Source organism: Nyctereutes procyonoides, unplaced genomic scaffold (assembly GCF_905146905.1).
Source record: "Nyctereutes procyonoides isolate TBG_1078 unplaced genomic scaffold, NYPRO_anot_genome, whole genome shotgun sequence".
In the NCBI taxonomy this organism is placed as follows: Eukaryota; Metazoa; Chordata; class Mammalia; order Carnivora; family Canidae; genus Nyctereutes; species Nyctereutes procyonoides.
In genome coordinates this window covers 50389225-50415507 of record NW_026575133.1, presented here as the reverse complement: position 1 = coordinate 50415507, position 26283 = coordinate 50389225, and the positions used below count along the sequence as shown (strand labels likewise).

General features: G+C 55.6%; 1 protein-coding gene across 6 annotated transcripts; it reads right to left on the bottom strand.

The window, feature by feature from the left end:
* Positions 1 to 297: 297 nt before the first annotated feature.
* Positions 298 to 21957, bottom strand: SORBS3 (sorbin and SH3 domain containing 3). 6 transcript variants are annotated; one of them, XM_055346396.1, is made up of 21 exons: positions 21848 to 21955; positions 19162 to 19318; positions 18784 to 18901; positions 17112 to 17305; positions 16163 to 16226; positions 13921 to 13959; positions 13190 to 13256; positions 11153 to 11243; positions 10822 to 10908; positions 10669 to 10722; positions 9813 to 9899; positions 9223 to 9269; positions 8673 to 8812; positions 8418 to 8470; positions 8245 to 8291; positions 7962 to 8076; positions 6063 to 6188; positions 4553 to 4864; positions 3614 to 3714; positions 2983 to 3089; positions 943 to 1153 (listed from the first exon to the last, which is right to left on the bottom strand). In XM_055346396.1, exons 2-21 carry the CDS (start codon positions 19261 to 19263, stop codon positions 1092 to 1094), a joined length of 2013 nt encoding a protein of 670 aa, XP_055202371.1. In that variant the 5' UTR covers positions 19264 to 19318; positions 21848 to 21955; the 3' UTR covers positions 943 to 1091. The 6 variants fall into 6 exon arrangements, with proteins under 6 accessions (XP_055202366.1, XP_055202367.1, XP_055202368.1 ...); XM_055346395.1 differs by having other exon boundaries at positions 13190 to 13283; positions 21848 to 21954; XM_055346391.1 differs by lacking the exon at positions 2983 to 3089 and having other exon boundaries at positions 298 to 1153; positions 13190 to 13283; positions 21848 to 21957.
* Between the last annotated feature and the right edge of the window lie 4326 nt (positions 21958 to 26283).

The following is a 26283-nucleotide window of genomic DNA, read 5'->3' as shown; positions in this document are numbered from 1 at the left end:
ACAGCCTGCACACAAGGCCGCATTCAGCTCCCATCTCTGGTTTCTCCCCATGGCCAGGCCTTGCCCTGGGCCCTGTGACAGAGGTGCTCTCAGGGCTGCTTGTCAGACAGCTGCCCAATCCCGGGGGCTGCCCCATTCCGCCCACGAACTGACGTCTGAGATCTCCAGAGATAATGATGGTGCTGTCTCACCTCCCCTTTCACACACAGCCTCCCGTCCCACCTGGCTCCCGGCACAGCCAGCCGCCGAGACAATCCCCACAATCCTTCCCACCCAGAAGGAAACAGACTGGCGAGGTCCCTGGTATCCAGATTTATTTTATATTCTCTTCCAGGGGGGATTTGGGGGTTTGGAGGAGCGGGTGAGACAGGAGGGCAGCACACCTCAGTCTCCCCAGAAAACACTCGGGGCGGCGGCCAGTTCTCTGAGGCTCAGCCCTTCCTGGGCACTGCAGCAACACGATGACACGCATGGCCCAGGCCCAGGTCTGGGCAGCCTCTGGGAAGAGGGGACGTTCAGGCAAGGCCTCTTGCCAGGGCTTAGGCACTAAGGAGGTGCGGGGTCTCTCTCCCACTTCACTCCCAAGCCCAGCTGGAAGCAGGAAGACAAAGGGGGCATCAGGCAAGTTGGAGTGAAAGAGGACTCCCCCCTGCCGCCCCCCAAGGCAGAGGCGGCCTTTGGTCTCTGTTAGGTTAGGAAAGCTGGTTCTGGGTAGAGGAACCCCATGGGGGTGAAGCTGGGAGCCAGTCCCTGTTAGAGGAAATGCCATAGCAGGGCAGGGGGGAGTGGGGCTCCAGGGTCTGGTCTCAATAAGGCCTGGAAACAGTCTCCACTTCAAAGCAGACCTCTATATTTGAGGGGTGTGGTAGGGGGGGAATAAAAAGGCTGCTGGAGGAATGTTTGTGAGTTGTGGGTGGGAAGCATTCCAGGGGGCTTTGAGGGGGGCTCCAGAGAATGGTTGCTGGGGTAGTCTGCAGATGCCAGCAGCTCGGATCTTGGGGAGAGGATGGAGGGGGATCCTCTTTCCTTCCTGTAAGTGCTACTGCTCCGCACCCCATCCTGGCTGGGCTCTGAGTTGCCACGGAGACGACTCACACCGGAGCTACATAATTTCCAGGGAATGTCCCAAACTTCTGGGTCCTCCGAGAGACACCTGAAAGAGAGAAAGAGGAAAGGCATAAAAGGCATTCCCTGGACTTTAGGAGGAAGGTCGGGGTGAGGGATCTTCTCCCTACTGGCAGTGCCTAGAACTGCAGGTGGAGTCCCCCACCCAGGGAGGGAGGATTTATTTTACTCGTTTCTGCCCCCTAGTGAGCAGATGGGCAAAGCTACACTTTTTTTTTTTTTTTTTAAGCTACACTTTTTAAATGCAAGGACTGGGAATTGAAGTACTCTAGAACTTTGCTCTCAGCCCTGAATTACCCCGCCTTCCTCAGGAATGCCAGGAAGCAGGAGGGTGAATCCAGAACTTAAATGCGGAGGAAACTCACTGGTCTCACCTTCAATTTAGAGATGGGACAGGCAGGCAAGGCCTAAAGAGAAGGCCAAGTGAATCCCCAAAAAGCACTCTTGCTTAGAGAGAGAGGTGGGAGTAAAATCCAGGCCTCGGGTCTGCTACCACCCCAAAGAAACCCGTGTTCTGGGGTGGAGAAGGGAGAGTGCTAAAAGATATAGGAATGCAAAATGAAATTAAAGTCCTGAACCTTCCCTTCCTTGCAGGCTGGCATCCTGACTTCCTTCCGGGCAGCCCTTGCTCACCCTGCCGCCCCCCAGGTCTTGCTGACACAGTCCTGCTGCCTGGGATGCCTCATTTGCCCTTCACGGCCTCGCTCCCCCACTTCCTCCAGGAAGCCTTCCCTGATCTGCACTGTCCGAAATGATAACCACTAGCCACATGTAGCCGCTGAGCACTTGAAATGTGCTAGTCTGACCAAGACACTGAACTTTCTTAACCTTTCCTCTGAAAGCACTTATGGCTTTAATATCACAAAAACGGCACTTTTTCTTCTTGTCTATATTTGCACAATTTTATTAGTGGTATAAAAAAATTCAAATGCAGAGGCGTACACAGTAAAATGATAATGTGCCCCCGAGCCCACCCCTCCAAGGCAAGAACTGTTAACAGGTTAGTGCTCCATCATCACTGGTGTGTCCTAAACTTGGTGGGGAATGAGGTGCTAGGATTCAGATGAGAAAGGGTGGGTTGCCAGGTCAAGAGACTGCCTGCCCTTGGGGCCACCTCTGCTCTAGCAGCCTTGCCACCCTTTAAGCTCTGCAGTCCGCTGTGGGACGGGGCTTCGGGCTGTTCACTCTTTCAGGACAGCCCCTTCCTCTGAAGCTGAGGCCGGCCCTGCCCACTCTGAGGACAAGGCCTTGTGAAGCCTGCTGGCTTGGTCACCTTGAACCAGGCCAAGGCCAACTTGAGGCTTCCTGCTTCAGTCCTTTCATGAACTGCCCTAGGGCCAGCCCTGACGACTGGCTCTTTCTCTACTCCGTCCCATGGGGGGTGGGAGGGGCAGCTGCTAACTGGGGGCAGGGGATGGGTGATACATGCGTGTGAGACTCAGTCCTTTCCATCAGGAACTCAATGTCTCAAGAGACAGGCCCTTCCTTGCCAAACTGCTCCAGAGACAGGTGAGCAATAGGAAGGAGCAGGGGTAGAAGGGTCAGGAGCCCTGCTGCCCCGAGTCTGTACTGACTTCAGCAGTGACCCTGGGCTCGTCTGTCAGACCATGAATCTTTGCTCAATCAGCACTGGCAGGCAGTGACAGTCCACCCAAATCTCCCCAGCAACCCCAAGGTACTCCTTCTAACTTGCCCCCAAGTCATCTTCCCCAGGATCCTGGGATACTCCCTCTGGTCTGCACCCCCCAGCTACCCCACCTGGGGACTCAGAGGTACCCCCTTCTGGTCCGCCCCTCAGCCCATCCCCTGGGGACCCTGAAATACCCCTTCCAGCCTGCCCCCTCCAGGCCCACATACCCACAAACCAGCCGTCATCACACTGCTGCATGACATCCACCCGATCCCCCTCCTGTAGCTCCAGCTCATCCTCATTCTGGGGCCTGTACTGGTACATCGCCCGATACCTGTGGGGGACAGCATCGCGGCAACTACTAGAGCCCGGCCCCTCCCTCAAACCAGGCCCAGAGTCTAACCCAAGTGTTGCCACATCCCCCGGATTTTCCAGATGATCCCATTTGCCCTGGCCCAGCTCCTAGAATGCTGACTCCCATCTGGCTTCAGCACATTCTTCCCCAGGCCTGCTCCCTGCACTCTGAGCCCTAGCCACCGCAGCATCTCCTCCTCCGAGTTCCCACTGCCTCCAAGTTCGTTCTACCAGTTTCCACACTTCACGCATACACGCACTGACCACAGAGCTGGAAACCCAGTGAGGAGACTGAGGCCCAGGGGGCAGAGAATGGGAGGCTTGTTTTAAGGCTGTAGGGCTGGCAGGGACAGGTGAGGACCACCACAGACAACCCATAAGTGCCGGAGGTAGGAGTCACCAAATCCATCTTAGGGGGGAAGGGGCAGGCTATGGTCAATGTGCGTAGTAGTGCCTGCCAAGCAACACTCCACCCCTGATCCAGCATCCCCAGATGGTACTCACGGGGTCCAGTGTATCTGAGTGGTGGTGGGGGGGGTCCCCAGGTCCAGGGGACGGCTGGAGTCTCCAGGATGGGACAGAGTTGACCCAGGGGTGCTGAGACCCTGGGTGTTCATAGGAGGAAAAGCAGGCACACGCAAGCATGAGGGAGGAGAAGTGCGATGGGCCCTCCCACCTGTCCTGCAGCAGCGTTCTTATATTGCCCTGTCTCATTCTCTCTACCCCCACGGTCTGTTTGACAGTTTTGCTTCACAGGCGCCAGGAAGCTGCGGCCCAGGTAGGGTAGGTGGCTGAATTGAAATGCCAGCACAAAGCTGGGAACGGGAGCATCCCATGCACTGGCTTGAGCCTGCTCACAGGGGTTTCCTGAGTGAATGGATGAGTGTGGGAGCAAATGCACTCGTTTACGGGCCACATCAGTATGAGGACCAATGAAATCTTTTACCTGTTGGCTACTACAAACTTTTAGGTCAAACCCACCCAAGTACCCTCCCCAGGGGGAATTACTACCCCCATTCCACAGCTGAGAAAACCCAAATCCAGAGAGGATAAGAAATCTGCCCAAGGTCACACAGCAGGTGAACGGCAGACTTCCGACTCCCACGTGACCATGTCCCAGAAATTCCTATTGGCAAATCACAAAAGCGGAATCTATAGGGTCAGGAGGCCTGCGCTAGCTTTCAGGTCATTCCTAGAGCTGGCTGGCTGCCCCCTGCCTCTGTGGGCTGCAGCTGTGGCTCAAAGGCCAACCAGGGGTCTGAAGGCCACAAGGCCAGGGTGGCTCTGTGATGCAAGGCTCTGCCCAGCTCTCCCATGGGTCGGTCCGGGGCAGACCAGGAAGGAGTCCAAAGTGCAGACCCACTTGGTGGGAGGAGCAGGGAAATGGAGGAAATGGTGTGGGGAGCAGGGGTCAGCTCTCTAGCCCAAGGCAGATCACCCTACCTGGGTCTGGGCTCTGGGCTCCTGGGTGAGGAAGGAGAAGCCAGTGCGGCGGGGGGACGTCCGGCTCCCCCAGTCGGTGGAATCAGCTGGGCTGTGTGGTGTCAATGGGGAGCTGGAGTGCCGAGCCAGATGGGCGGTGGTGGTCAGGCGCGGTGACGCGGGGAGCTGGGGACCATCGTCACTGATCCGGAGCCGGGGCTCACGGCACACCTGCACGTAGCTGGCAGGGAAGATGCCCTGGCGCCCGGTGCCTGAGATGCGCCCCTCGTACCAGTTCTCATTCACCTTGCGGATGAGGCAGATGCGCTCCCCCTGGAGGGGCAGGCACAGGGGCATTAGCATCTGCAAGGCCCTCCTGGGCATCATGCCCCGAGGGGAGGGGCCTGTGTGGTCTGTCTCATTTAGACCTAGCGCCTTGCACAGAGCGAGCAGGTCAGCAGGAAGTCACGGGCACATCACGAGGCAGTGGTAGAGTCAGGAGCCAAGCCCAGGCCGCCTGAAGAAGCCCAGAAGTCTAGGCTCTTCCCACAACATGTCGCACTGGGTGTGGATCAGGTCCTGCCTCTCTGGGAAGCCTATCCGACACGCACCCCTCTGACTTCATAGCATCCTCTCCCCAGAGTTCTGGTGGCTATGAACAAATCGGGCTTTGCCAATTCCAAGTTGGGCGACACTGAACCAGTTACTTTGCGTCTCTTAGCCTAGTTCCCTCACGTGTTAAGTGGAAAGAACAATCCTGTTGCTGTGAGGAGCAAAGGAGATCAGTGACAGACTGGTAAGAAGCACTGGACAGTCATCAGCCACCACTCCTGTCCCTGCCTCCTCGCTGGGTGATCCATCACCAGTGCATCAAAAAACAAACTCTCCGAGGGCAGCCAGCACATCCTCCAACCTACATGCTCACTGACGTTAGGTGAGGCTGTCCTGGGGAGGGTGGTCCCCTGCCCCCCACCTCTCTCCACCCAGCCACCTCCCTCCCTGTCTCCTTGGGGCTAGCTCTTCTGGAGGATGTTCTCTAAGGGCATTCATGGCCTCTGCCCCAAAAATCAACCAAAGAGAGACCAGTTCTGTTTCCTAGGACAACATTTTTCAAACTTACCCTGACTATGATCTATAGTAAAAAATATGTCCTAATAACAACCCAGTATATGCACATGTGCATGGGTACATATGTAACCGCTTAAAAGTTTGATAAAATAGCCTTTTTACATGCAAGACATTCTAACACTTCCTTTATGTTCTTCTAAAAATGCTCACAGCCTATCAACCTGCAACTGTAAAAAAAAAAAAAAAAAAAAAAAAAAACACAACCACAACTACTCTAGAAGTTTCAAACTTATTAAAGAATGGGCTAAATTAAGGGAAACATAGATAAAGAGATTAGGGAAATTTTTAAATACTGGCTGAAGATTGGTGCACCTGACTCTTTAAAAAGATGTTTTTACTACACATATTTACCTTTGTCTTCACCTCCCCCCTCACCCCACCCCTACTTCCTGCCTGGCCTTACCTTGCGGAAGGACAGCTCCACCTCCAGATCCCCCTTGAAAGTGTACTGGGCCACAGCTTCTCCATACTCCAGCACCTGGTAGGTGGGGGGCTTGATGGGCTTAGGGATCTCATCTGCAGGCAGCACCTACAGGAAGAAAGGTCATGAGAAAGACTCAGCCTGGGTATCAACTGGGCACAGGTAACAGAAGATGGTATGGGCACGATCTGCCCCCAAGGCCAGCAAGGACACAGACACCAGCCACAAGCTTGAGGGTGGCCAAGGGGTGGTTAGTCCCAGAAGGCTACTAGAGGAAGAATTTCCCCAGGAGGTATGCAGAGTAGGCAATGACAAGCCAAAGATGGAAACCAGTCCTAAGAGACAGTTTATATTGGAGCCCAGATGTACATGAGGAGTTCCAAAAAGCAAGGCATAGGGATGCCTGGGTGGCTCAACGGTTAAAGCATCTGCCTTTGGCTCAGGGTGTGATCCTGGGGTCCCGGGATCGAGTCCCACATCGGATTCCCTGCAGGCAGCCTGCTTCTCCCTCTGCCTATATCTCAGCCTCTCTCTGTGTCTCTCATGAATAAATAAATAAAATCTTAAAAAAAAAAAAAAAAGCAGGGGATAGCTGTAACCTGATCTAAAAGTGAGGATCTAACTTTTTGTTTTTAAGATTTATTTACTTGAGAGAGAGCTTGAGCTAGGGAGGGGGGCACTGGCAGAGGGAAAAGCAGGCTCCCCACTGTAGAGGGAGCCCAATGTGGGGCTCGATCCCAGGACCCTGAAATCATGACCTGAGCTGAAGGCAGATACTTAACTGAGCCACCCAGGCACCCTGAGGATCTAACATTTGACCACTGCTGAGAACCAAATGTCCCTCTTCCCCCCACCTTTCTACCCCATCAGGTACCCAAAATTCCCATGTTCTCTTTGCTTCACCCTACTTATAAAAAAATCAAGAAGCTAGTAAACTAGTTCATACTAAGATGTAAATTACTAATACCACACGGAATGCTGTATATACTTGGTGGAATTTCAGAATCAGAGAAACTGTTTTGAAGGTAGGGGAGGCCTACTAATGCTTATCAAATCAAGTGCCTGAATTAAACAACAGCCCAATCCATGAGTCAAAGAGGAAGTCACAAAGGAAATGAGAAAATAATTTGAGTTGAATGAAAAAAAAAAAAACCTCACAAAATACCAAATCTGTGGGGTGGAGTTAAAGCACTGCTTAGAGAGAAATTTATATCTTGTATAATATAAATGCTTGTATAATATTTTTAAGTAAACTCTATCCCCAATGTGAGGCTCAAACTCACAACCCCAAGATCAAAGTTGCATACTCTACTGACTGAGCCCGCCAGACACTTCTGGATCTTGTACTCAACCACTTGTCTCTGAACCTTAGCAAGTGCATCTGTAAAACGGGGACGACTGATCACTTCTCAGGTTAATGAGAAAAGCAACAGAGGTAATAGGCGTGAAGGATGTGATGAATGTATATGTGATTTGTAAGCTGTCACACACTCCGTGCTTTTTCCTGTTGCCTTGAGGATCCTTCCCAAAGACAGCTTGAGAGAGGTGAGTGCTGAATGGTGGAAGTCTGGCCTGGTGGCCTCTGGTGCAGGAGCCAGAGGTTTCATTTGGTTCCCCATGGGCTGGGCTCCACCTTTAGTGTTCATTTCAGAAACATGTCCTGAGTGCAAGCAGAGCACTGGGCCAGCGTGGGCGCCAAGAGCATGAATGAGGCTGGTTTGCCCCAGCCTCCTGGAGTTCACAGTTTTACCTATCAGGAAGCCTGTCAGATGTGGGTTATCTCCAGAGAGAGGCTATGGAGGGGATAAAGGGATCTGCCCTCTAAGTCTCTGCAAACCCATCCACCCTCCCAGCTGGGCTCTCCTTTGCACCCCTGCTTACCTCCACATAATTAGCAGGGAAGATGCCCAGCCGGCCATGGTGTTCCCCCTCCAGCCAGTTCTTGTCCACCTCCTTGTGGATGTAGACAATATCACCCTTCTTCAGAGTCAGCTCCCTGCAGGCCAGTGCAAGGATGTCCAGCAAGGTGAGCTCCTCCCCATCCTCCTTCCCTTCAGACCCTGTCTAGTGCACCCAGTCTCCTCCACCCTCTGGGGGAGACCACTCCTCCCGTGGGGTGCAGACATGTGGGGTGGGGGCGGGGTGGAGAGAGAAGAGCACTTACTTGGGGGACTGTGCCTGGAAGTCAAACTTGAGTCTGGCAGCTTTCCTCTGGGCAGGGGGAGAGGACAGAGGCAGGCACCTTAGTCAAGCAGGTGGCAGGTCCAGAACAGCCAACAGGAGATCCATCCTGGATCCCCATGCACTCTGGTCCGAGTAGCTCCCATCCCTGCTTACCTTCTTCTCTTCCTTCCTGACTGGGCTGGCCCCGCGTTCAGTGGCCTTAGGGTCTGTGGAAAAGCATGACCTCAGCTGGGGAAGGCCACGTCTGGGGGGCGGGGTTGGGATGGGGTTCTGCTCCCCCCACCCCAGGACATGGACCAGTGGAAGCAGGGTGCTCTATGACCGCCGGCTCCCCGCAACCCCACAGCAGGGGGGGGGGGCACGGTGGCAGGCCTCCAGGTGAGAAAAAGTGCAGGATCCAGTGCTTACCTCGGGCCGAGGAAGGGTAGACGAAGTCCCTACGACCTAGGAAGGGGCTCGCTCCATCCGCCATTCTGTGGGGGCTCAGAGGCCGGGAGGAACCCTGGTAAAGTGCATTCGGGGAGCTGGTGCCCCAGGCGGAGGCCGGGCTGCGCGGGGACGCGGTGCGTGAGCCACCTGTCGGGGCCTCACGCCGCAGCCACTCACCCCGGCCGCCCGGATGTGTCCCCACCTCCCGCCGCCCCAAGGCGTCTCCCGCGTCCCCGGCTCGCCGCAGGATGTCCTACTTCCCCCGCAGCCCCGGCAGGACAGGGTGCGGCCCGGGCCGCGGGGGGCGGGAGCGCGGTGGGAAGCGCGAGGCTCCCCCGGGCGCGGGCCGCGGCCCGCCAGGCCCTGCGCGGGGACCGGGGACGGGGACGGGGACGGGGACGGGGACGGGGACGGGGACCGTCCCCCTGCGCCGCCGCCCGCCCGCCGCCAGGCCCCTCCTCCCGCGCCCTCGCCCGGCTCCCCCCGCCCCGCGCCACGTCCCCCGCGCCCCGCCCGGCCGCGAACTCACCGCGCTGGGGGCCGCGGCTCCCGGGACCGTCGGGGCGCCTGGGAGCTCTGTGCGGGGACACGGGGCGCGGTCAGGGCCCGGGGCGCCGGGTTCCCGCGGCAGCCGAGGCCGCCGCCTCCGGAAAAGTTTGCGGCTCGGCCGCAGGAGGGGTGGGGAGGGCAGGGGAGGGGCGGGAGGGGCGGAGGGACGCGGGGTCCTAGAGTCGGCCGCGCAGGAACCCGGGAGGAACAACGCGGGGGGTGGGGTGGGGGTGGGGTGGGGGCGGGGCGGAAGAGTGGAGGCCGGCCCAGGAAACCCGGCCCGGGTAGGTGGGGGTCCCTGCGGACAGAGGGGGGGCGGGGCGGAGGCGGGGGGCCCCCAGCACCCCGCCTGCCGGCTGACGTGGAGTCGCCGGGAAGGGTTCTTAGGGGTCACTTGGAAAAGTCAACGCCCCGCATTTTATAAAGGAGACAGCAGTCCGGGATGAAGTCCGTCCAAGGTCGTGCCGAGTGCGCCGGGGGACACCACCGCTTTGCCTGCCCCTCCCGCCCACGCTCGGAGGCCGTGCGGGGGACTCCGGGTCATCCGGGAGGGGACTGGGGGGCCGGTACCTTCGGGGACGGCTGCCGGGTCTCAATGGCCCGCAGGTCCTTGTCCAGCTCCGCACTCAGCTTGGCCAGCTCTCTCTCCAGCAAGACCTGGGGGCGGATTTATGGGGAGAGACCCGGGCAGCGGGGCTCGGCGGAGGGGTGGAGGGCACGGTGGGGGAGCACTGGTCACAGGTCAGATGTAAGAAACCCAGGGGGCGGCAGGACGAAGCAAAGCACACTGTGCCTGGGTAAAGGGCAGGCTCCCTGCCTGTGGGCCTGCCCAGAGCTGTGTCTCAGGGTGTCAGGATGGCCCATCCACAGCTCCTCGCTGGCCCCTCCCGTCTGACCTGGCTCACCCATCCCTACTCCCATGATAGTACCTTAGTACTTCCTGTTGGTGCCTTTTGTCCGTTCACTTCCCTGTTCAAGAGCCTATAGAGCCCCCTATTTCCTCCCTCATCAAGTCGCCCGCGGCTTTCCACAGCCTGTGCTCCACCGGCTTTCCCTCCTTTGCTTCTGCATCTCCCTCACACTGAGCTGGCTGTCTGCCAGAACCAAGCCCTCCCAACTCTTGAGACCTCAGCTCCACCTCCAAGAATACTTCCTGACAACTCCACACTGACCACTCCTTTCTCTGCTGCTGCTGCTCTGGTCAGGAGACATGTATTCAACACATCTTTGTGGGCAAACTGTATGCCAGGCACTGTCCCAGGTGCTGGGGATACAGAGGCAAACTGTATGGGACTGGAGAGGGTCAGAGCTTTGGGTCTCTGTTTTTGCTCATGGTCACTGGAGCTAACACCACCCCAAAGTCTCCCTCACTCATCCCCCTGCATAGCTGTCTCCCTCCCCCTCCAACCTGTCCTGCAGCACTCACCTCAATGGGCTGGGAGGGCTTCTCAACAGGGTCATCCACTAGTGGTTTCTTGGGCTAAAGGTGGGAAGAGTGAGTCAGAGGGGGTGAACTCACTTTCCAAAATGCACTAGCTAAAGAGTATCTTCACTTTTAGAGGGCCAGGAGGACACTTACCTTCTGTCCAGTTTCTAGTTCTTGCAGAAACTGGTTCCAAGAATCTTCCGTCCAGACATTGTCTGCTTTCTCTTGGCGTCTGGGTACCTGCATGGAAGTAGGTGGGCATCAGCTTAAGCAGAGGGGTACCAGGACACTGTCCAAGCTCAAAAAGCAGGCTTGTAGGCCCCTGCCTCACCTCTATGCCTTCCAGTGCCCTCCTAAGGATTCTAGGCTCTCCTGGCTACATAGGACAGGCCCCAAACTGAAAGGGCTTTCATTATCTGTGCTCTTCAGCACGGGTGCCTAGCCCAAGAGCACAGCAGTGAGGAGAGGATGCCGGGCAGGCTACCTGCTTTGGGGTCTGGTGTAAGGAGGAGGGTGCTCCAGGATTACAGTTGAAGGTACTTCTAGGAAACTCTTCGGAGGGGTTCCAGCTTCTTCTAAAGAAAGGGGAGGACATCTCTTCAAGTTTCCTTTTAGGGAGACTGAGGCATGAGTGAGAACACAGCCCTGCCCACACCACCACCATCCCCATCCCCCTGCACTATAGGTTCCAGCCTGTGAAAGCACTGTTACATCAAGGAAAGTTATGAGCTCTGAGTTCAGATGACAGCTCCACCACTTAGCTGTGACCTGTTGGTGAGTTACAGAGCTCTCAGAGCCTCAGATTCAATACCTGTAATATGAGAGTGTGGTGAAGCTCAGGTGAGGGAACACATGTGAGGCACCCAGGAGAAGGCCTAACACATGCATCTGTTCCATGAGTGGCCAGTCCCTTCCCACTGGTTTTAGTGAAATATGCTACATTTGTGTTCAGTCTGAACCCACGGCTGTGGCTATGTATGTCTGTGCAGCTTTGATGAAGCTGGTCTTCCTGGCTGTCACAGTCAAGCGGTCTTCCTCACATGCCCAGGGATGTGGGTGGGATGACATCCTAGTCTGAGAACCAGGACAGAGCAACGGGCCTGCAGCCTTGACTCAGGACCCCGGGGGCAAACTATTTCTGTTCCCTGAGCCTCAGTTCCCTGGGGGTGCTGGATTCAGTGATGTCATCTGTGAAACCATGCCAGCCACCAAAGCTCCACGCTGTCACGTTTGCCTTCATTCCCCTCCAGGGCTCCTTTCTTGGCTGGCCCAGATGCTCCAGCCTCTGTTGAGTCAGAATGTTTCCACCACTGTACCAAGCTTATCAAATGATGGAATGTCTGACCAGAGGGTCAGGATTTATTGGCTGTAACTATGACTCTATTCTCTATTTTAGCAATAATAATATTAGTAATACCACTGATAATGAGAACAGAACATATTATTCCTAACTTAGGGAAGCTCTAGTCATAACTGAGCCTGTATGTTAATAATATCCGTGGCTCAGTTGGTTAAACATCTGCCTTAGGCTCAAATCACAATCCCAGGGTCCTGGGATCGAACCCTGCATTGGGCTCCCTGCTCCGTGGGAAGCCTGCTCCTCCCTCTCCCTCTGCCTCCCCCCACCCCCCACACTCATGCTCTGTCTCTCTCAAATAAAGAAAGAAATCTTTTAAAAAATAATAATACGTGGAGATTTGCTATGTGCCTAAACTCTCACAATCACCCTGTCAGGGTCCCCACTTGGCAGATAGCTAAGATTGGTTATGTTGCCCAAGATTACATGGCCAGTGGCAGTGCACCAGCTTGAATCTGAACTCTGGGCTCAATCATGAGCTCTTAACCTCTATCTTATTGATGATGCCAAGAGCCACAGGCCAGGTATGGCCATGCTAATGAGGTTAATCCCTTCCTACAAAGGAATAAGAAACTCATGGATTTCATTTTGAGGCAAAGCTCCTGATTCTCAAGGTCTGGTTGAGCGCCCCGCAGCCCCCCGCCCCTCATCCCACCCCAGGACCCCAGCAGCCTGGGCTGGGCTTGTGTGGTTTGTGCAGAGCAAAAGAACTACATCCTTCACTCATGTGGAAGGGTTCCTCACTCATCCTCATCTCCCCTGCCTTCGAGGAAAGTTGGGATCATCTATACCCCTTGTTTTCTCCCAGGATTTGGAGTGAATGGCCACAGGTCCACACCTACCCATGGGCCACCCCACTTTCCATAGCATTATGACCTGTGGATCTTTGGGGTGATGAGTTCCTGCTGCCAAACACAAAAGCATCAGAGGCATTCCTGACTGGAAAGGGGTGCTTAAGTCCACCCTTGCCCGCCATTCCCCTTTGGCCCTGGCAGGAACAAAGAGAGTATCTAGAGTGGTAGGGACCCTAAGAAGGAGCAGCAAACTGTGGAATGGGGTGGGAGAGAAAGGCTGCACTGGCTTTGGCCACCAGGGGGTGCCAGTCCCCTCCAGGAAGCCAGGGCCCCTCTGCAGCCTTTGGGCCCCTTTCCCAGGATGGCTCACCCACTCAGAGAAGAGGCCTGGCCCGGCCTGGCAACTGGTCTTTGCTGGGGCCCTGGATGCCTTGAGTCTGTAGAGGCGGCACAGGAGGAAGGCACTGAAGGTGGGAGAAAACAGGCCAGGGGAGGTGAGAGCTGAGCTTGAGGGTACCCAGGTGAGCACTGAAGATTCTGGAACCCACTTCCACACATGCTCTTGGGTGGCTTGTGGGAACAGGGCTGGGGATGCTCTGGACCACTATATGGGGGTTTCGCATCAAGAGCTTTACACTCGGGGATCCCTGGGTGGCACAGTGGTTTGGCGCCTGCCTTTGGCCCAGGGCGTGATCCTGGAGACCCGGGATCGAATCCCACATCGGGCTCCTGGTGCATGGAGGCTGCTTCTCCCTCTGCCTGTGTCTCTGCCTCTCTCTCTCTCTCTCTCTCTCTCTGTCTGTGACTATCATAAATAAATAAAAATTTAAAAAATTAAAAAAAAAGAGCTTTACACTCTTTACTAAATCTTCACAACTCTGGGGGCAGGGAGTATCCCCATTTTACAGATAAGGAGAGAGAAGCCCCCAGAAATCATAGCCAGGGCCAGGACACTCTCAGGAAAGTGAAGCTGAGGCTCTTAACTGCCACCTACTGGGAAATTTGGAGCTCACTGAAAATGGATATATGAACTTTTCAAGTTGAACTAAGCAATTGGAGAGCCTCAAAGCCAGACACATCTTGCCACACCACCCCCCTCACCTTTGGGTGATTCCTCAAAGGTCCAGTCCAGCTGCAGGTCTGTGGGAGCAGAAAGGACCAGATCAGAGGTGGGGCAGCAAGCGAGGATGGAGAGCCCTGTGAGGCTGCCTCAGCTGCTCCCAGCCATCCCCCTGCCTAGAGCAGGGGCAAAGGGGCTGAGTCAGGGCCTGAAGAATGTCCCGAGGGAGGCAAGGAATTAGGAGGGCAGTTCTCTGGAGGGTTTGAAATGCCTCTGGCAGACTTAGGGCCTGAGTGAGCCAACCCAGGCAGTGGACTTGCCCAAACCCTCCTGCTCCTCCCTCCCTGCATTCCCACACACACCCTAGCCCTGACCTTTGTAAACCTGCCCTCACCATGTCAGGTTGGAGAAATTCCACTTCTCCTCCCTCCTTCCTTTTCCGCACCCCTTCTAAATGCTTGTCCTTCCTCCTGTGCCCAGACCTAGTCCTCATGGTGCTCATGACTTTCCCAGGCCTCTTTGGAAAAGCTACTGCCCAACCAACCCACTCGATCCCCTTGGCATGCAGACGTGCCACAACAGCACTTGTTTTAAATACAAACCAAAATGCCTCTCTCCAGATCCCATACCGTCCTCCAGCTCCTGGACTATTTTGCTTTCTTTTGCAGCCAACAATTGTCCATAACTAACTCACCGTCTCCAATTCCCCTTTTCGGTTAAGTAGACTTTCAGCCCAATCACCACTGCCCCAACTGCTCTTAAAAAAAGACCCCAGTGAGGGGCGCCTGGGTGGCTCAGTGGCTGAGTGCCATTGGCTCAGGTCATGATCCCGGAGTCCCAGCATTGGGCTCCCTGTGGGGAGTGTGCCTCTGCCTGTGTCTCTGCTTCTCTCTCTGTGCTCTCTCTGTCTCTCACTAATAAATAAATAAAATCTTAAAAAAAAAAAAAAAAAAGACCCAGTGACCTGCATGTTGCCAAATCAAAATACTTGACCCATCAGCAACATCTGTTACGGTAGATCATTCCTCCTTGAAATTCCTTTTCCACTTGGCTTCAGGAAGACAACTCTAGTTTTGCTCCCTGCTGTACCTTCTTAGTCTGCTCAGCTGATGTCTGTTCATCTCTCAAACCTCTGAACATCCAAGTGCCTCAGGGCTCAGTGATTAGGCCTCTGTCTATCTCCCCAGGTGATCCTGTCTAGTCTTCTGGCTTCGAAAACCCCATCTATTGCAGGGATTCACGTTAGAATTAGTTGGGGAGGTCTAAATCAAAATCTCCCTGAGTGAATCCCAGGTACTTCCATCTGCAGCTTAGGCCTCACTGCTGAACTAGAGACTTGCATATAACTGCCTACTTGACATCTCCAATCAGATGGACCTCACTGAAAACTGAATGCCTCTTAGACTGTGCCTGCCTCGGTTCTTCCTTGAATTTGGAGGCAACATCCTTTGACTTGCTCAGGTTTCAAATCATCCTTGACTTCTTTCCTTCATGCCACATCCAATGTATCAGCAAATCCTCATGACTCTGTCTCCAGATCCCACCAGGCCCGCTGCTACTGACCTGGTCTGAGACACTGCTAGCTTCTAGCCTGGATGAAAGCCAGGTCCCCTAAGTGGTCCTCTGTATCCTCCACTGCCTCATCACCCTCCCCCAGCTGGCGCCGGAGGGAGACTTCAGAGCATGTCATTCTTCTGCTCAGAACCTCCCATTGGCTCCTCAGCTCTTATAGAGTAAAAGCCAAAGCCCTGATCATGGCCCCAAAGGGCCTCCCTGACCAGATCCCATCACCTTGACTCTGTCTCCCACCAATGCTCCTCTCAGTCCAGTCTAGCCTCTTCTTGCTGCTCTGGAACAGGCCAGGTCTGCTTCTGCCTCTGGGTCTCTGCTGCTTCCCCTGGCTCTGCAGGACTGGCTCCTCCTTTCCCTTAGCTCTCTGCTCAGATGCCACCTACAGGGCCTTCCCTGACCAGCCTGTACTGGGCACTGACCTTTCCTTTTTCTCCCTTTCTCTTACTGCCATCTGCCATATTAAATATGTATCTGCTTATTCTCATGCCTTAAGCTTCACTGGGGGCAGTGACATTCTTTTTTATTCCCTGTTTTATCTTCAGCACCTAGTATAGTGCTTGTCACACGATATGTGTTTGATAGATGGTCAGGGGACAGATTGGACAAATAAATGACTGCATGGCAGGACAGAAAGGAGTTTGGAGGCACCTCCCCTTTGGCCTCCGTCCCCTGGCCCCAGGGGCTGGAGCCCACTCAGGCAGGGTGTTTTACCTGGCATTTTCCGGTGAATCTGCTGGAACATTTTCCGGTACCAGTCCCTGGGGCTATCAACACTCTGAGATCAGAAAAGACAAAGTCAGGCCGCCCTTTTAATATGAAGCCACGGAAGTTGTTCTTCACGGAGTCCTTTCTCTAGCTACCCTTGAAGCCCCGATGGGCGGGCTGTTGTGATGGGTCTAATAACAATAACTTCATATAGCATATTACATATGAATGAGGTGTACATAAGGATCTCCCTCGGCGATGATCCCAAGCCCATGAGATTTGGGGTGGTTTCTTTTTTTCTCTTTGCTTTTCTGTATCTCTGATGCTTCTACAACAACCATGTGTTTCTATGTCATGAAAGAATAAATGCAATGACATAGGAGCAGAATGGCATTTCAAAGCTCCTGCCCCACGGAGCCTGAAAATAGGCCCGGGAGGTATGCTATCAACTTCAGTTTCAGATGGAGAACTGGAGGCATGTGGGCTCGAGATAGGCATGGCTGTAGAAGACAGGCAGGCCCTGGAGCCTGGGCCCTGGAGCCTTCTATGCCTGCCACAGTGTAAGGCCTTCTCACCCAGAACTCTGCTGGTTTATCCAGCCAGGTCATGCACTCAGCGGCTGTGCCTGGCCCTGGGGCTGTGAACAAAGGGGGTCCCTGCCCAGGTCAGCCCTTATAGCAGGGGCTCTGTACCTCTGAGAACCTGGTGGCAGGGCATTCTAGATTCCCCTTCCCCCCTACAGACCACTTGTGCAACTCAGACACACAAGAACACCTGTAATTTTATGTGGCTTATGACACCCCCACCAAACTCATCATGGGGGAACCCCTGCTTTAGTCTGAAATGGCTTGGGTGCATTCTTTGCGGCTCCCACTCTAATTCACAGAAGTGGAGCTCAGCGTGGGTCCCCGGGCCCCATCTATCAGTTATCAGTGGCCCGCAGCCCTGGACTCACAGATCGGGGGGCAATAGGCATGCCGGTCTCATCCACAGGCCCGATTCCCTCGTACTTGACCCAACGCTTGTCCTGACGCTTGTTGTCCTTGGTCCACGTAGCTGACCAGTTCTGGGGATGCTGGGAGGCAGGGGTCTTCTGGCTCCCAGAGGGCCGGCTCCCAGGACCTGGCCAGGTCTGATACCAAGCAGGGTCTGTGGGAGTGAGCAGCACCGCATTAGCAATCGGCAGGGGCACCCCCTGGACTAGTTTGGGCCTTAGCTCTTCAGAACTTGATCCCATGGGTTCAAAAGTTTCAACATCTTGTTTGTTTGACTTGATGAAGCAGACTCTACAGACTTCCCCATCCCCAGAAGGACCACACGACGTTGTTTATTTTTTAGTTAAAGTGAATGAAAATGGATTTTGTCTTGGGGGGACATCTGTGCCCACATGTGCCCTATCCTTTCCACAGGCTGTCCTAAAAATCTTCAGAGTGAGGGCTGGGAATCATTACTTGCAGAGATTGCTGGGGATAATCCCAGCTGAGAAGGCAGCAGGGTGTGGCAGACAAGACGCTGGGCTTGAAGGGGATAAAGGATTCAGGTGCCAGCTCTGCCACCTACTGGCTGTGTGACCTGGGGGACAGCAGGCAACCTCTCAGTGCCCCTGCTTCCACTCCTGTAAAAGGAGGATAATCTTGGCAGACATCCAGGAAGAGCTAGTGTGTGTGACCGTGCCCAGCAAGGTGCCTGACACATAGTCACCTGGCTCCTCATAAGGGACAGAAACTCATTCACCAGACATGGCAACTGTGTCCTCAACTCCCCTAGAACCTTCAGCCTCCAAGTCACCAGAGTAACAGCAGAAGGGCTTCGGGGCTGGAACAACCAGGGTTTGACTCTCAGCTCAACCTCTGCAACTGAACATCTCTGAGACTCAGGTTCCTCAGTGGGAAGATGTTGACGATTGTATCTTATCTTTCCAGGACATCAAGGAATTATATGAGATAAGGCTTGTAGTATGTCCCACATGTTCCAAGGGTTCAACAAGTTAAATGAATAAACTATTTCACACAGTGCCTGCCTCAGTGGGATGCTCAAGAACGGATGTCTCCCTCCTCAGGAAAGGGGCCTCCCGGGTAGACCTGTACCCAGGAGGTCCCGGGATCTTCTGGACCCCATGGCCCAGACTGGCGTGACTTGCAGGAGCCCAGGGGCTGACAGGCTCTCAGAGCTGCCTTTCCAAACTTCTGCTTGGCTGGTGAGTACAGACCACAACAGCCCTCAGGGCCTCTCATGGGGTTTGGCCTCGTACTCTTTCTGCAACCAACACATGGTCACATCCCTCCCCCTTCCATCCCCAATCCAAGCTATTCCCCAGCCTGCTAGAGGTCCCGCTGCCTCCCAAGGCTGTGTCCCCTGCACACTTCCTTCCCCTGGCTCAGTGGGGGCAGGGAGAGGGGAAGGCATGCGTCAGCCTGTTCTCTCCCACAGCAGATTTCACACTCACAGCGCTCACATAGAGAAGGGCAGCTAGCTGAACACAGAGCCCAAGACCTTGAGAGCCCTTCATGCCCCTCCTGACCCCCCTGCCCATCACAGGGTGGTGCCAGATGTCAGGGCCCTGGAGGCTCTGATCCCCCCAACCCTGACATGGAGCTCCCAGAGCAGGTTTTCCTGAGCAGACCCACCTGGGTGCCGGGAAGCATCTCTCCTCTGGGGGAAGTACCCATTGCACACGGTCCTGGGCGCAGGGTCATGAAACTGGAAATTAAGGGTGTTGGAGCCACCATTCCGGATCACAGGCACCTGTGGGGAGGGGCCAGGAGCAGCAGCTCAGGCCCGAAGGTTTCACAGAGGGGTGGGAAGCATGGACACAGTTTACCCCCTGGGAAGGGCTGGAGGGCCACCCTGACCCCTTAGCAGGTAGCCCATCAGGCTCTCTAGAGCTCCCTCCTGCCCTGTCCCTCCATTCCTCTAATCCTCCTGCTCCCCACCCCTCCGCCTGTCCTTCGAGGTCCCCATCAACTCTGCACCCACAGGAGCCCACTTCTCACTGTCTCACTCACCCGTGCCCCCCGGGAGGATGACCCTCCGTGGGCCCGGAGATGGCCAGGGATGAAGTCGTCCAGGCTCAGCCCAGCAGGGAGGCTGCAAGGCGGGGCCTGCATGTTTGGGTCAAGGTTGGAGGGTTCCGGGTGTGCCAGCTGCTCCTCTGTGCGTCCTCTGCAGGGAAGGAAGGAAGAAGGGAATGCCCAGCTGGGCTCAGGCCACCTGTGCCCTCTGGGCTCAACCTTGGGGTGGGGGAGGAGGGGACAGCTGTGGGAGGGGGTCAGGCCAGCTGGGTGGGAGCTCAGGGACCCAGGAAACAGGCTTCTGCGGGCACCGGCCTGCAGGCTGCCCGTGCTGGCTCCCAGAGGCACAATGGGCTGCTTGTTAGTTAGGCCGCGGGCAGGAGCTCCGGGTGGGAGCGGGGGAGGGGGAAGCCAGGCAAGGAGGAGGGGAGGCTGGCCAGGAGTGGGCCTGCTGGACAAAGCCGTGGGCACACGGGCCCGCTGGCCAGCCCCTCTGGGGCTCTCACTGCACAGTATGGCCTGCTCCCCCAGAGGGAAGGCAGAGGGAACTGGGGCAGCTGGCAGAGGAGGTCCTGGGCATTCAGGACTTTGTTTCAGTTCCCCATGCCTCCTCCAGTCCCTCTTCTTCCCCTCCATCTGCTTGCCAGCAGGCACCACAAGTTTCTTGGGTTGTGGGAGAGGCCCCAGTGACAGCAAGGCCACCAGCCCACAGCCCAATAGGGCCAAGGCAATGGGAGGGGGAGTGGGGGGGGCATTTCCAGGCAGCAGGAACCACTCCTGAGCTCAAAGCAGTATCAGCTCCCTTCTTTGGCCTTCTTCCCTGGGACTGATGCCTCAGAGGGCTCAGGGTGCCAGCGAGGGGTGGGATGGAAAGCAAAGCGGTGCACAGCAACAACGTTGGACTTGCTCTTGGAGACGTGGTGCTGAGTGCCCCCCTCTCCTACAATCCCACTTTCTTTTACACCTCCAGGCTGGTTTTGTTTTTTAAGATTTGTTTTTCAAGTAATCTCTGCACCCCCAACTGGGGCTTACACTCACAACCCCAAGATCAAGAGTCGCACATGCTACCAGCTGAGCCAGCCAGGTGCTCCTATCATCTAGGTGGCTTTTTGAACAGAGTGTCTTCCTGGCAGAGGGTCTGGCTGGCCAGCCTGGTCCTTCTGCCCCACACAAAAGTTACCCCAGGCACCCAGGATATGGAGGTGGTCAGGCTGTCCAACAGGGCTTTTCTACCCTGTGCAGAGCATGAGCCTCCTTACCTGTGCAGTTGGACTGGACCAGAGCTGAGCCAACCTCTACTGCTGGGGCTGGACCCATTCTGGTGTCTGTGTTTGAGGTTAGGCTTGTGTGTGTCTGTGGGGCTTGGGGGCTCACGAGAAAGCCCAGGGGGCCCAGTGAGGTGCTATGTTTTTGTGTGGTGGGAGTGCAGTGCTGTGAATGTGACTTGTGGGAGATACCATAGGGCTGGGAGGTATGTGAGCAGCATGGAAGCTGTGGGTAGGGAGGGGTGTCAGCTGAATGGTAATTGGGGGTGGGTGGGTATGCAGTGGGGGTTCATAGGGGAAGCACAAGAGCTATGGACACCAGAGTGGGTGAAGGTACAACAGAGGGCTGTGATTACTCCTGTACCAGTTCCTGCTCAGGCCACAAGGGCTGGAGGGTACAGACAAGGCTGGTGGCAGGTCCCTGTCTCTGTTCTGAGTGGGGATTTCGCCTGACATTTGCAAAGACCCACTGGAGACATAGCTATTCCATGCCCATCCCTGGCTGTGGGGGGAGTGAGGGCTGAGGCTGGAGGAGGGGCAGCTCACCAGCTGGATCCAATTAGGGCTCTTACCAAAAGCAAAACATACAGACACACCCCAGTTCCGGCTGTGCTCCCTCCCCTTGAGAGGGAAATTGAGGCAGGGGAGAGCAGGAGATCCAGAGGCCGGGGGCAGGCTGATTCCTAGCAGCCACCCCTCCCTTCCCAGCTGACTTGCTTGTAGCCAAGTTGCGAGGTCAGCATCAGCAGTCCCAGCCATCAGCTGACCCCAGCCTCCTTCCCTCCTCCGGTCCCACCCAGTTCTGCTCAAGAGAACTGCCCCCCTAGCAGGATGGGTAGGACAGGAGATCCCCCAACACCACCCAACTTTTCAGGGGTTGCTGATCCTTGGTGGTCTAGCTTGCCCTCTCCCACACTGTTGCCTGCGGCAGGCACCCCCCAGAGACAGGGGTGCGTGGGCAAGAGCGGGCTAACTTTTGCTCTCAGTGGCGGAGCCAGGAGAAACTAAAAGCGACTTCTGATAGGGAGACGGGGTCCCAGAGGCATTGGTCCCGCAACCGGCAGAGGACAGACAGAGAGGGTGCCAGGAGATTTCTGGGGTCCTCCCATAATTCTGGCAGTCCTTCACCCGAAGGGCTGTAAGCTGTGAAGTAGCTCCGCCGTTCGTGGTGGGCAGACTCCTTTCCACCTCCAAGGATGGCCCTGCCCCTGGGGGCTTGGCCCTAGGAGCTTCAGCAGGTATTTTCCAGCCGCAAGTCCACGTGGGCAAGGACAGGATTTCTCGAATTTTGCCTTTTCCAGATTGAGAGGGGATTCCCCACCTCTTCCCCCCCCAGAGCTGCGGACGGGACCCCCCGGGGGAGGAGCGCGCGCCCTCCCCGCCTCCTCTCCGCCCCCTCCCCTTCCGGCACCTACCTTCCCCAGCGAGCAGGTGGCGCGGGCCGAGGGCGCCCGGGAGGGCAGGAGCATCTCCGGCCGGCTCCCGCCTGCTGCGGCCGCGGCGGGCCCTCGAGGAGGGCGGGCGGGGAGAAGTCCGGGCCGTGCCGCCCGCCCTCGTGACCGGGTCAGGACGGGCTCCGCGAGGCAGGGCGCGGGAGGAGGAAGAGGGGGGTCGCCGGGCCGAGGGCGCGCGGGGCGGGGGGGGCGAGGGGCGCGCGGGCGGCGCAGCTCGCCTCCCTCCAATCTGCGCCGAGGGGCCGGCGGTCCCCGTGCGGCCGGCGGGGCGTGCGAGTGCCCTCCGTCGGGGTGCGACGGGGGACGAGGTGGCCCCTGCCGAGGGGGCCGGGCCGGCCGCGGGCGGCGCCGGGAGGGGCGGCCGAGGGCCCCCGGGGAGCCCGCTCCGGTTTCCCAGCTGCCTGCCCGGGCCCCCACCGCAGGGCTGGCGTCGGCCGGGGGGGGGGTGCGCGGGGGGGGGCGGGGTGGCGAGCGCCACTCAGAGTTTCCAGCGACATTTCCAGCGTGTGGGAAGGGAGCCCTGCGCGGCGGAGCCAGGACAGAGGGCAGGGATGATTAAAGAGCCCGGGGCGAGCCCGCGGCTGATACCGCGCCGGCAGCTCGGAGACAGGCCCGAGATGCAGACAGGCTGGGGCCGAGATAAGGGCGCCCCAACAAGTAGAGTGGCTCAGCGGACCGAGTTAAGGCCCCGCCGCCTCCTTCCCCACTTGGGGGAGATTTTGTGCTTTCGTAAGCGCGCGTCCGGGCGGGTGCAAACAAACACACGCACGCAGACGCGCGCGCCAGCACATGGGCGGATGCTCACACACGTGCAAGCGCCGCTGAGGGCAGCCTGGGGGAGGAAATCAGCTGTAGGGAGCGGCCCCCTGGGCGTGCCGCGCCCCAGCAGAGGATGAGGGCGGGGTCCCTTTGGCGGGGATGGGGTTACCAGGGTCTTGGTGTTCCCATACACCGTATTTGTTTTGATCTTGCTGCTTTTCCGCTGTTCCCACTGCTCGGACACCAGTCCCAAGAGCCTGCGCCCATTGGCTCCCAAGCCCTCTGGCCCATCTTTCCATCCCCCCCAAGCCTCTGCGTCGGGCGCGGAGCATGGTATAGAATGCCAAGATGCTTAATGAATGTTCACAGCTAATGGGAAAACTGGAGGGCTGCTTCACCCATGGCTTGCCTCTGGGACCCAAGCCCCAAACCAACCAAAATAACAAGTAGTTATTGGGCAATTTTAGATCCATTTTGCAAGGGATCAATGATAAATTATGAAAATATGAAAACATTTATTGCATGTCTACTGGGTGTAAGATTGGTGTTCCAAAGCCACCATGCACTTAAGGGTGTCTTCCAACCACGTCATTCAACTCAGAAGTGGAGAAGGAAGGGAATGAAGAAAAGATGAAAAAAAAGTTTTTTTAAAAAAATCCCATTATTGATGCTGTTAGCTTTATCTTTTCTCAGTTCAGTTAAAAGAGCTATTCCAGTGTGGTGAACCAGCTTGAAACAATACCACATGTGAAGAAGGAAGGAGGGATGTTTAGGTTGTGGAAAAGATTGAGAGAGACAGACATGCTGGCTAGCTTCCAGTGTCTACAGGGTAGACATGTGGAAACGGCCTGGCTGCACTAACAGAGGTGGGACCCTTGGGTGCATACTTGGAAGCTGATCCAAAGTTTCCAAGGAAAAACTTCTAGAATGATTACAGGGGTTCCAAAGCCTACTGATCATTGGGTATCTGTCTAAAAGCAGTGACTGCTCTGAGCAAGGAGCTGGACAAGGTCACCGTTAAGGCCCCTTCCAAGAATCTATGATTATCCAGGAGAGCTGAGGGATGGGGTGCGATGGGTAGCCCTGGCCCACAGAATGCAGCTGCAGAAAGGAGTGTAGGCATTCTGAGACTTCTTGAGGACAGGCAGCAGTGCATTGTCCTACCCCTAAAGCTTGGATACTTACCTACCCACCCTCTGCACCATCCTCTTCCCTCCCTCAGGGATAAAATATATGCCCCTTTCCCCTGTCACCAGTTTTTTCCCACCTGTCAGGATCCTTTCGACTAAGAAGGGCCACATCTCTTTCATGTTCTTCCTTGTTCTCCAAAGATGGTGAAGCTGAAGATCTTCCAATTCCAGGAATCCTGTCCATACCCTCTCTCACCAGCAGCAAGCGTCTCTTATTCTCTAGGGCTCTGACCTGGACTCCAAGATAAATATTTAATGTAGATGGTGCAGCTGAGCTGACAAAGGTCCTCACTTCCTGTTTCTCACAAAAGGAGGTAGCAGCCAGGGGCAAGGAGCTGGGGACTGGCTACCAGTTTCATCTCTATGGGAATAGGGAGTCCGGTAAACAGCTTTGTGGGGGGGAGGCAGTGTAGGTCCCACACTGGAGACCTGAGCCTTTCTCCTGAGCTGCTCTGACTTCTGCCTAATTAGGCCCAGGCTCTGCTGGGCTTATCACCTCTCTCAGGTCAGAACCTGCTCTGCCCGGGTACCAGTGGAAATCACTCTCCTTCTGAGTCTTGGGCCATGTGCTTGGACCAAGGAAGAGCTACAACAGGATCCCTGCGTAATGTTCCCTCGTTGCCATTGGGCCTCAGAACAAAGAGGATGAGAGATTGGTGGGAGCATAGAGCATAAGGAATCTTGACTGATTGCTCCTTTTCTGCACATATTTAGGGAGAAGAATCCCTCCTCTGAAAAGTGGAGGATTAAAGGAGGGGTGGGGATGGCACCTGGGTGGCTCAGTTGGTTGAGCGTCTGCCTTTGGCTCAGGTCATGATCCCAGGGTCCTACTCAGCAGGGAATCTGCTTCTCCCTCTCCCTATGCCCTTCCTCCCCATTTGTGGTCTCTCTTTCAAATAAATAAACATCCTAAAAATAAAAAAGTAAAAGGGGGTGAGGAGTAGCAAAGTCCAGAGATGTAGCCAAGAAAAAGGTATCTGATCTCTCATCTCCTCCCTCCAGCCTCAGTTCTACTTGCTGATGGCCTAACCCTGAAGACAGCTGGCATGGTTTAGGGAGAGGCTGTCCGAGGTGACCTGGCTGTTGTCAACAACAAAGAGATTCTTTTCATCCCAATGCATTATCTCCTCTGGTGACTCCCTTATCTAACAGGGACGTCCCTCCCTGTGACTCTTCCCCCCATCTCTGGCACTGCCTCCTGTCAGGGGGCTGCCTCTGCCTTCTCAGAGTCACCTGAGCCATAGTAAACACAGTTACATAACTGCTCTGTTTTTCCTAGCTATCTGATCCTGGTCAGCCGTATGCGCCACCCCCCACCCCGCTCCTCAAGCCTGGCACCTTTTGTTCTGGGAATTATCCCCTGGTGGCACCCAAGTCAACAGAGATCTGTCCATGCCCACCACCCTAAGGAATGATTAGTCAAGAGACTCCCAAGAGATGTGACTCTTCACACAGAGCAGGAGAAGAAGCCTGTGGCTGTTCATACAGGAATACAGGTCACTCTGAAAACCAACCTCTGTCACCAAGAAAAAGGATGAATTGAAGAAGCCCTTAAATAGCTTTTTACTGTAAGTGAGCAGAGAATTCAGTTTTATTCCTCAAGTGGGAAAAGGAAGCCAGGGATCCCAGAAGACATACACCTGAACGCTCATTTCTGGAGAAGTATTTATCTAGCCCTGAGAGTCCGGCATTTGAATGTCACACTCTGAGATCTGCCCTGAGCAGTTAAATGGCTTCCTGGCCTTGTGCCTCAGTCCTCCCACATTAGGCAAAGGAAGGGCATCTGATTCCTTCTCTTCTCCACAGAGATGAACTCTGGCATATTCTTTAGTTAGGCTTTGAGCAGGTTTTTTATTTGTGCTCTCAGAAGAGTGTTCTCTTCCTGCCAGGGGAGCTGAGCGAGCAGACCAGAATAGAGTGAAAAAATACCCACCACAGGTCAGATATGGTCAGCGCTGGGGCCTGGCGGCCAGGGTGCATGAGTGGACCCTCATGGGAGTGGAGGAGGAGGCTCTCAGGCCTGCCTTGCACACGGCTCTCCATAGCACACACATGATGTAACGCATCATATATGCAGGGTTCTCGGAGTCAGTCACATCCCAACCCTGGAGGCTGCAACAGAACTCAGCCTTTTGTCCAATTGTCTATGCCGTCTTCAAGGAAGCCTTTACACTGACATTGCGCCAGCGACTGTTCTCTCTCCCTCCTTTTATAGATGAGCAAACAAGCATCATGTGCACATGGGGTGTCTTTGAGAAGAGCTGAGCTGGATGAACCTCTTTTAGTTCTCAGAAAAGAAAGAAAGAGCAAGTAGCTGTCAGCCCCTTTAGAAAGTAGATTTTATGAGGGAAGGATAAATAAGTGATGACCTCAGAGGGAAAACCCAGCCAAGTTAACTCAGCCACAAAGACGGGCACACAGAGCAGGGGCTGGAAAACTAGGTCTGCA

Excerpts from the sequence above, each read along its gene's own strand:
- SORBS3 (XM_055346391.1), bottom strand. The coding sequence starts at position 19,263 with ATGCAGGCCCCGCCTTGCAGCCTCCCTGCTGGGCTGAGCCTGGACGAC. Across the intron at positions 16,227-17,111 it reads TGCCTATTGCCCCCCGATCT|AGTGTTGATAGCCCCAGGGA; the intron begins GTGAGTCCAGGG and ends TTCTGATCTCAG. Across the intron at positions 10,909-11,152 it reads TACACCAGACCCCAAAGCAG|GTACCCAGACGCCAAGAGAA; the intron begins GTAGCCTGCCCG and ends ACTTCCATGCAG.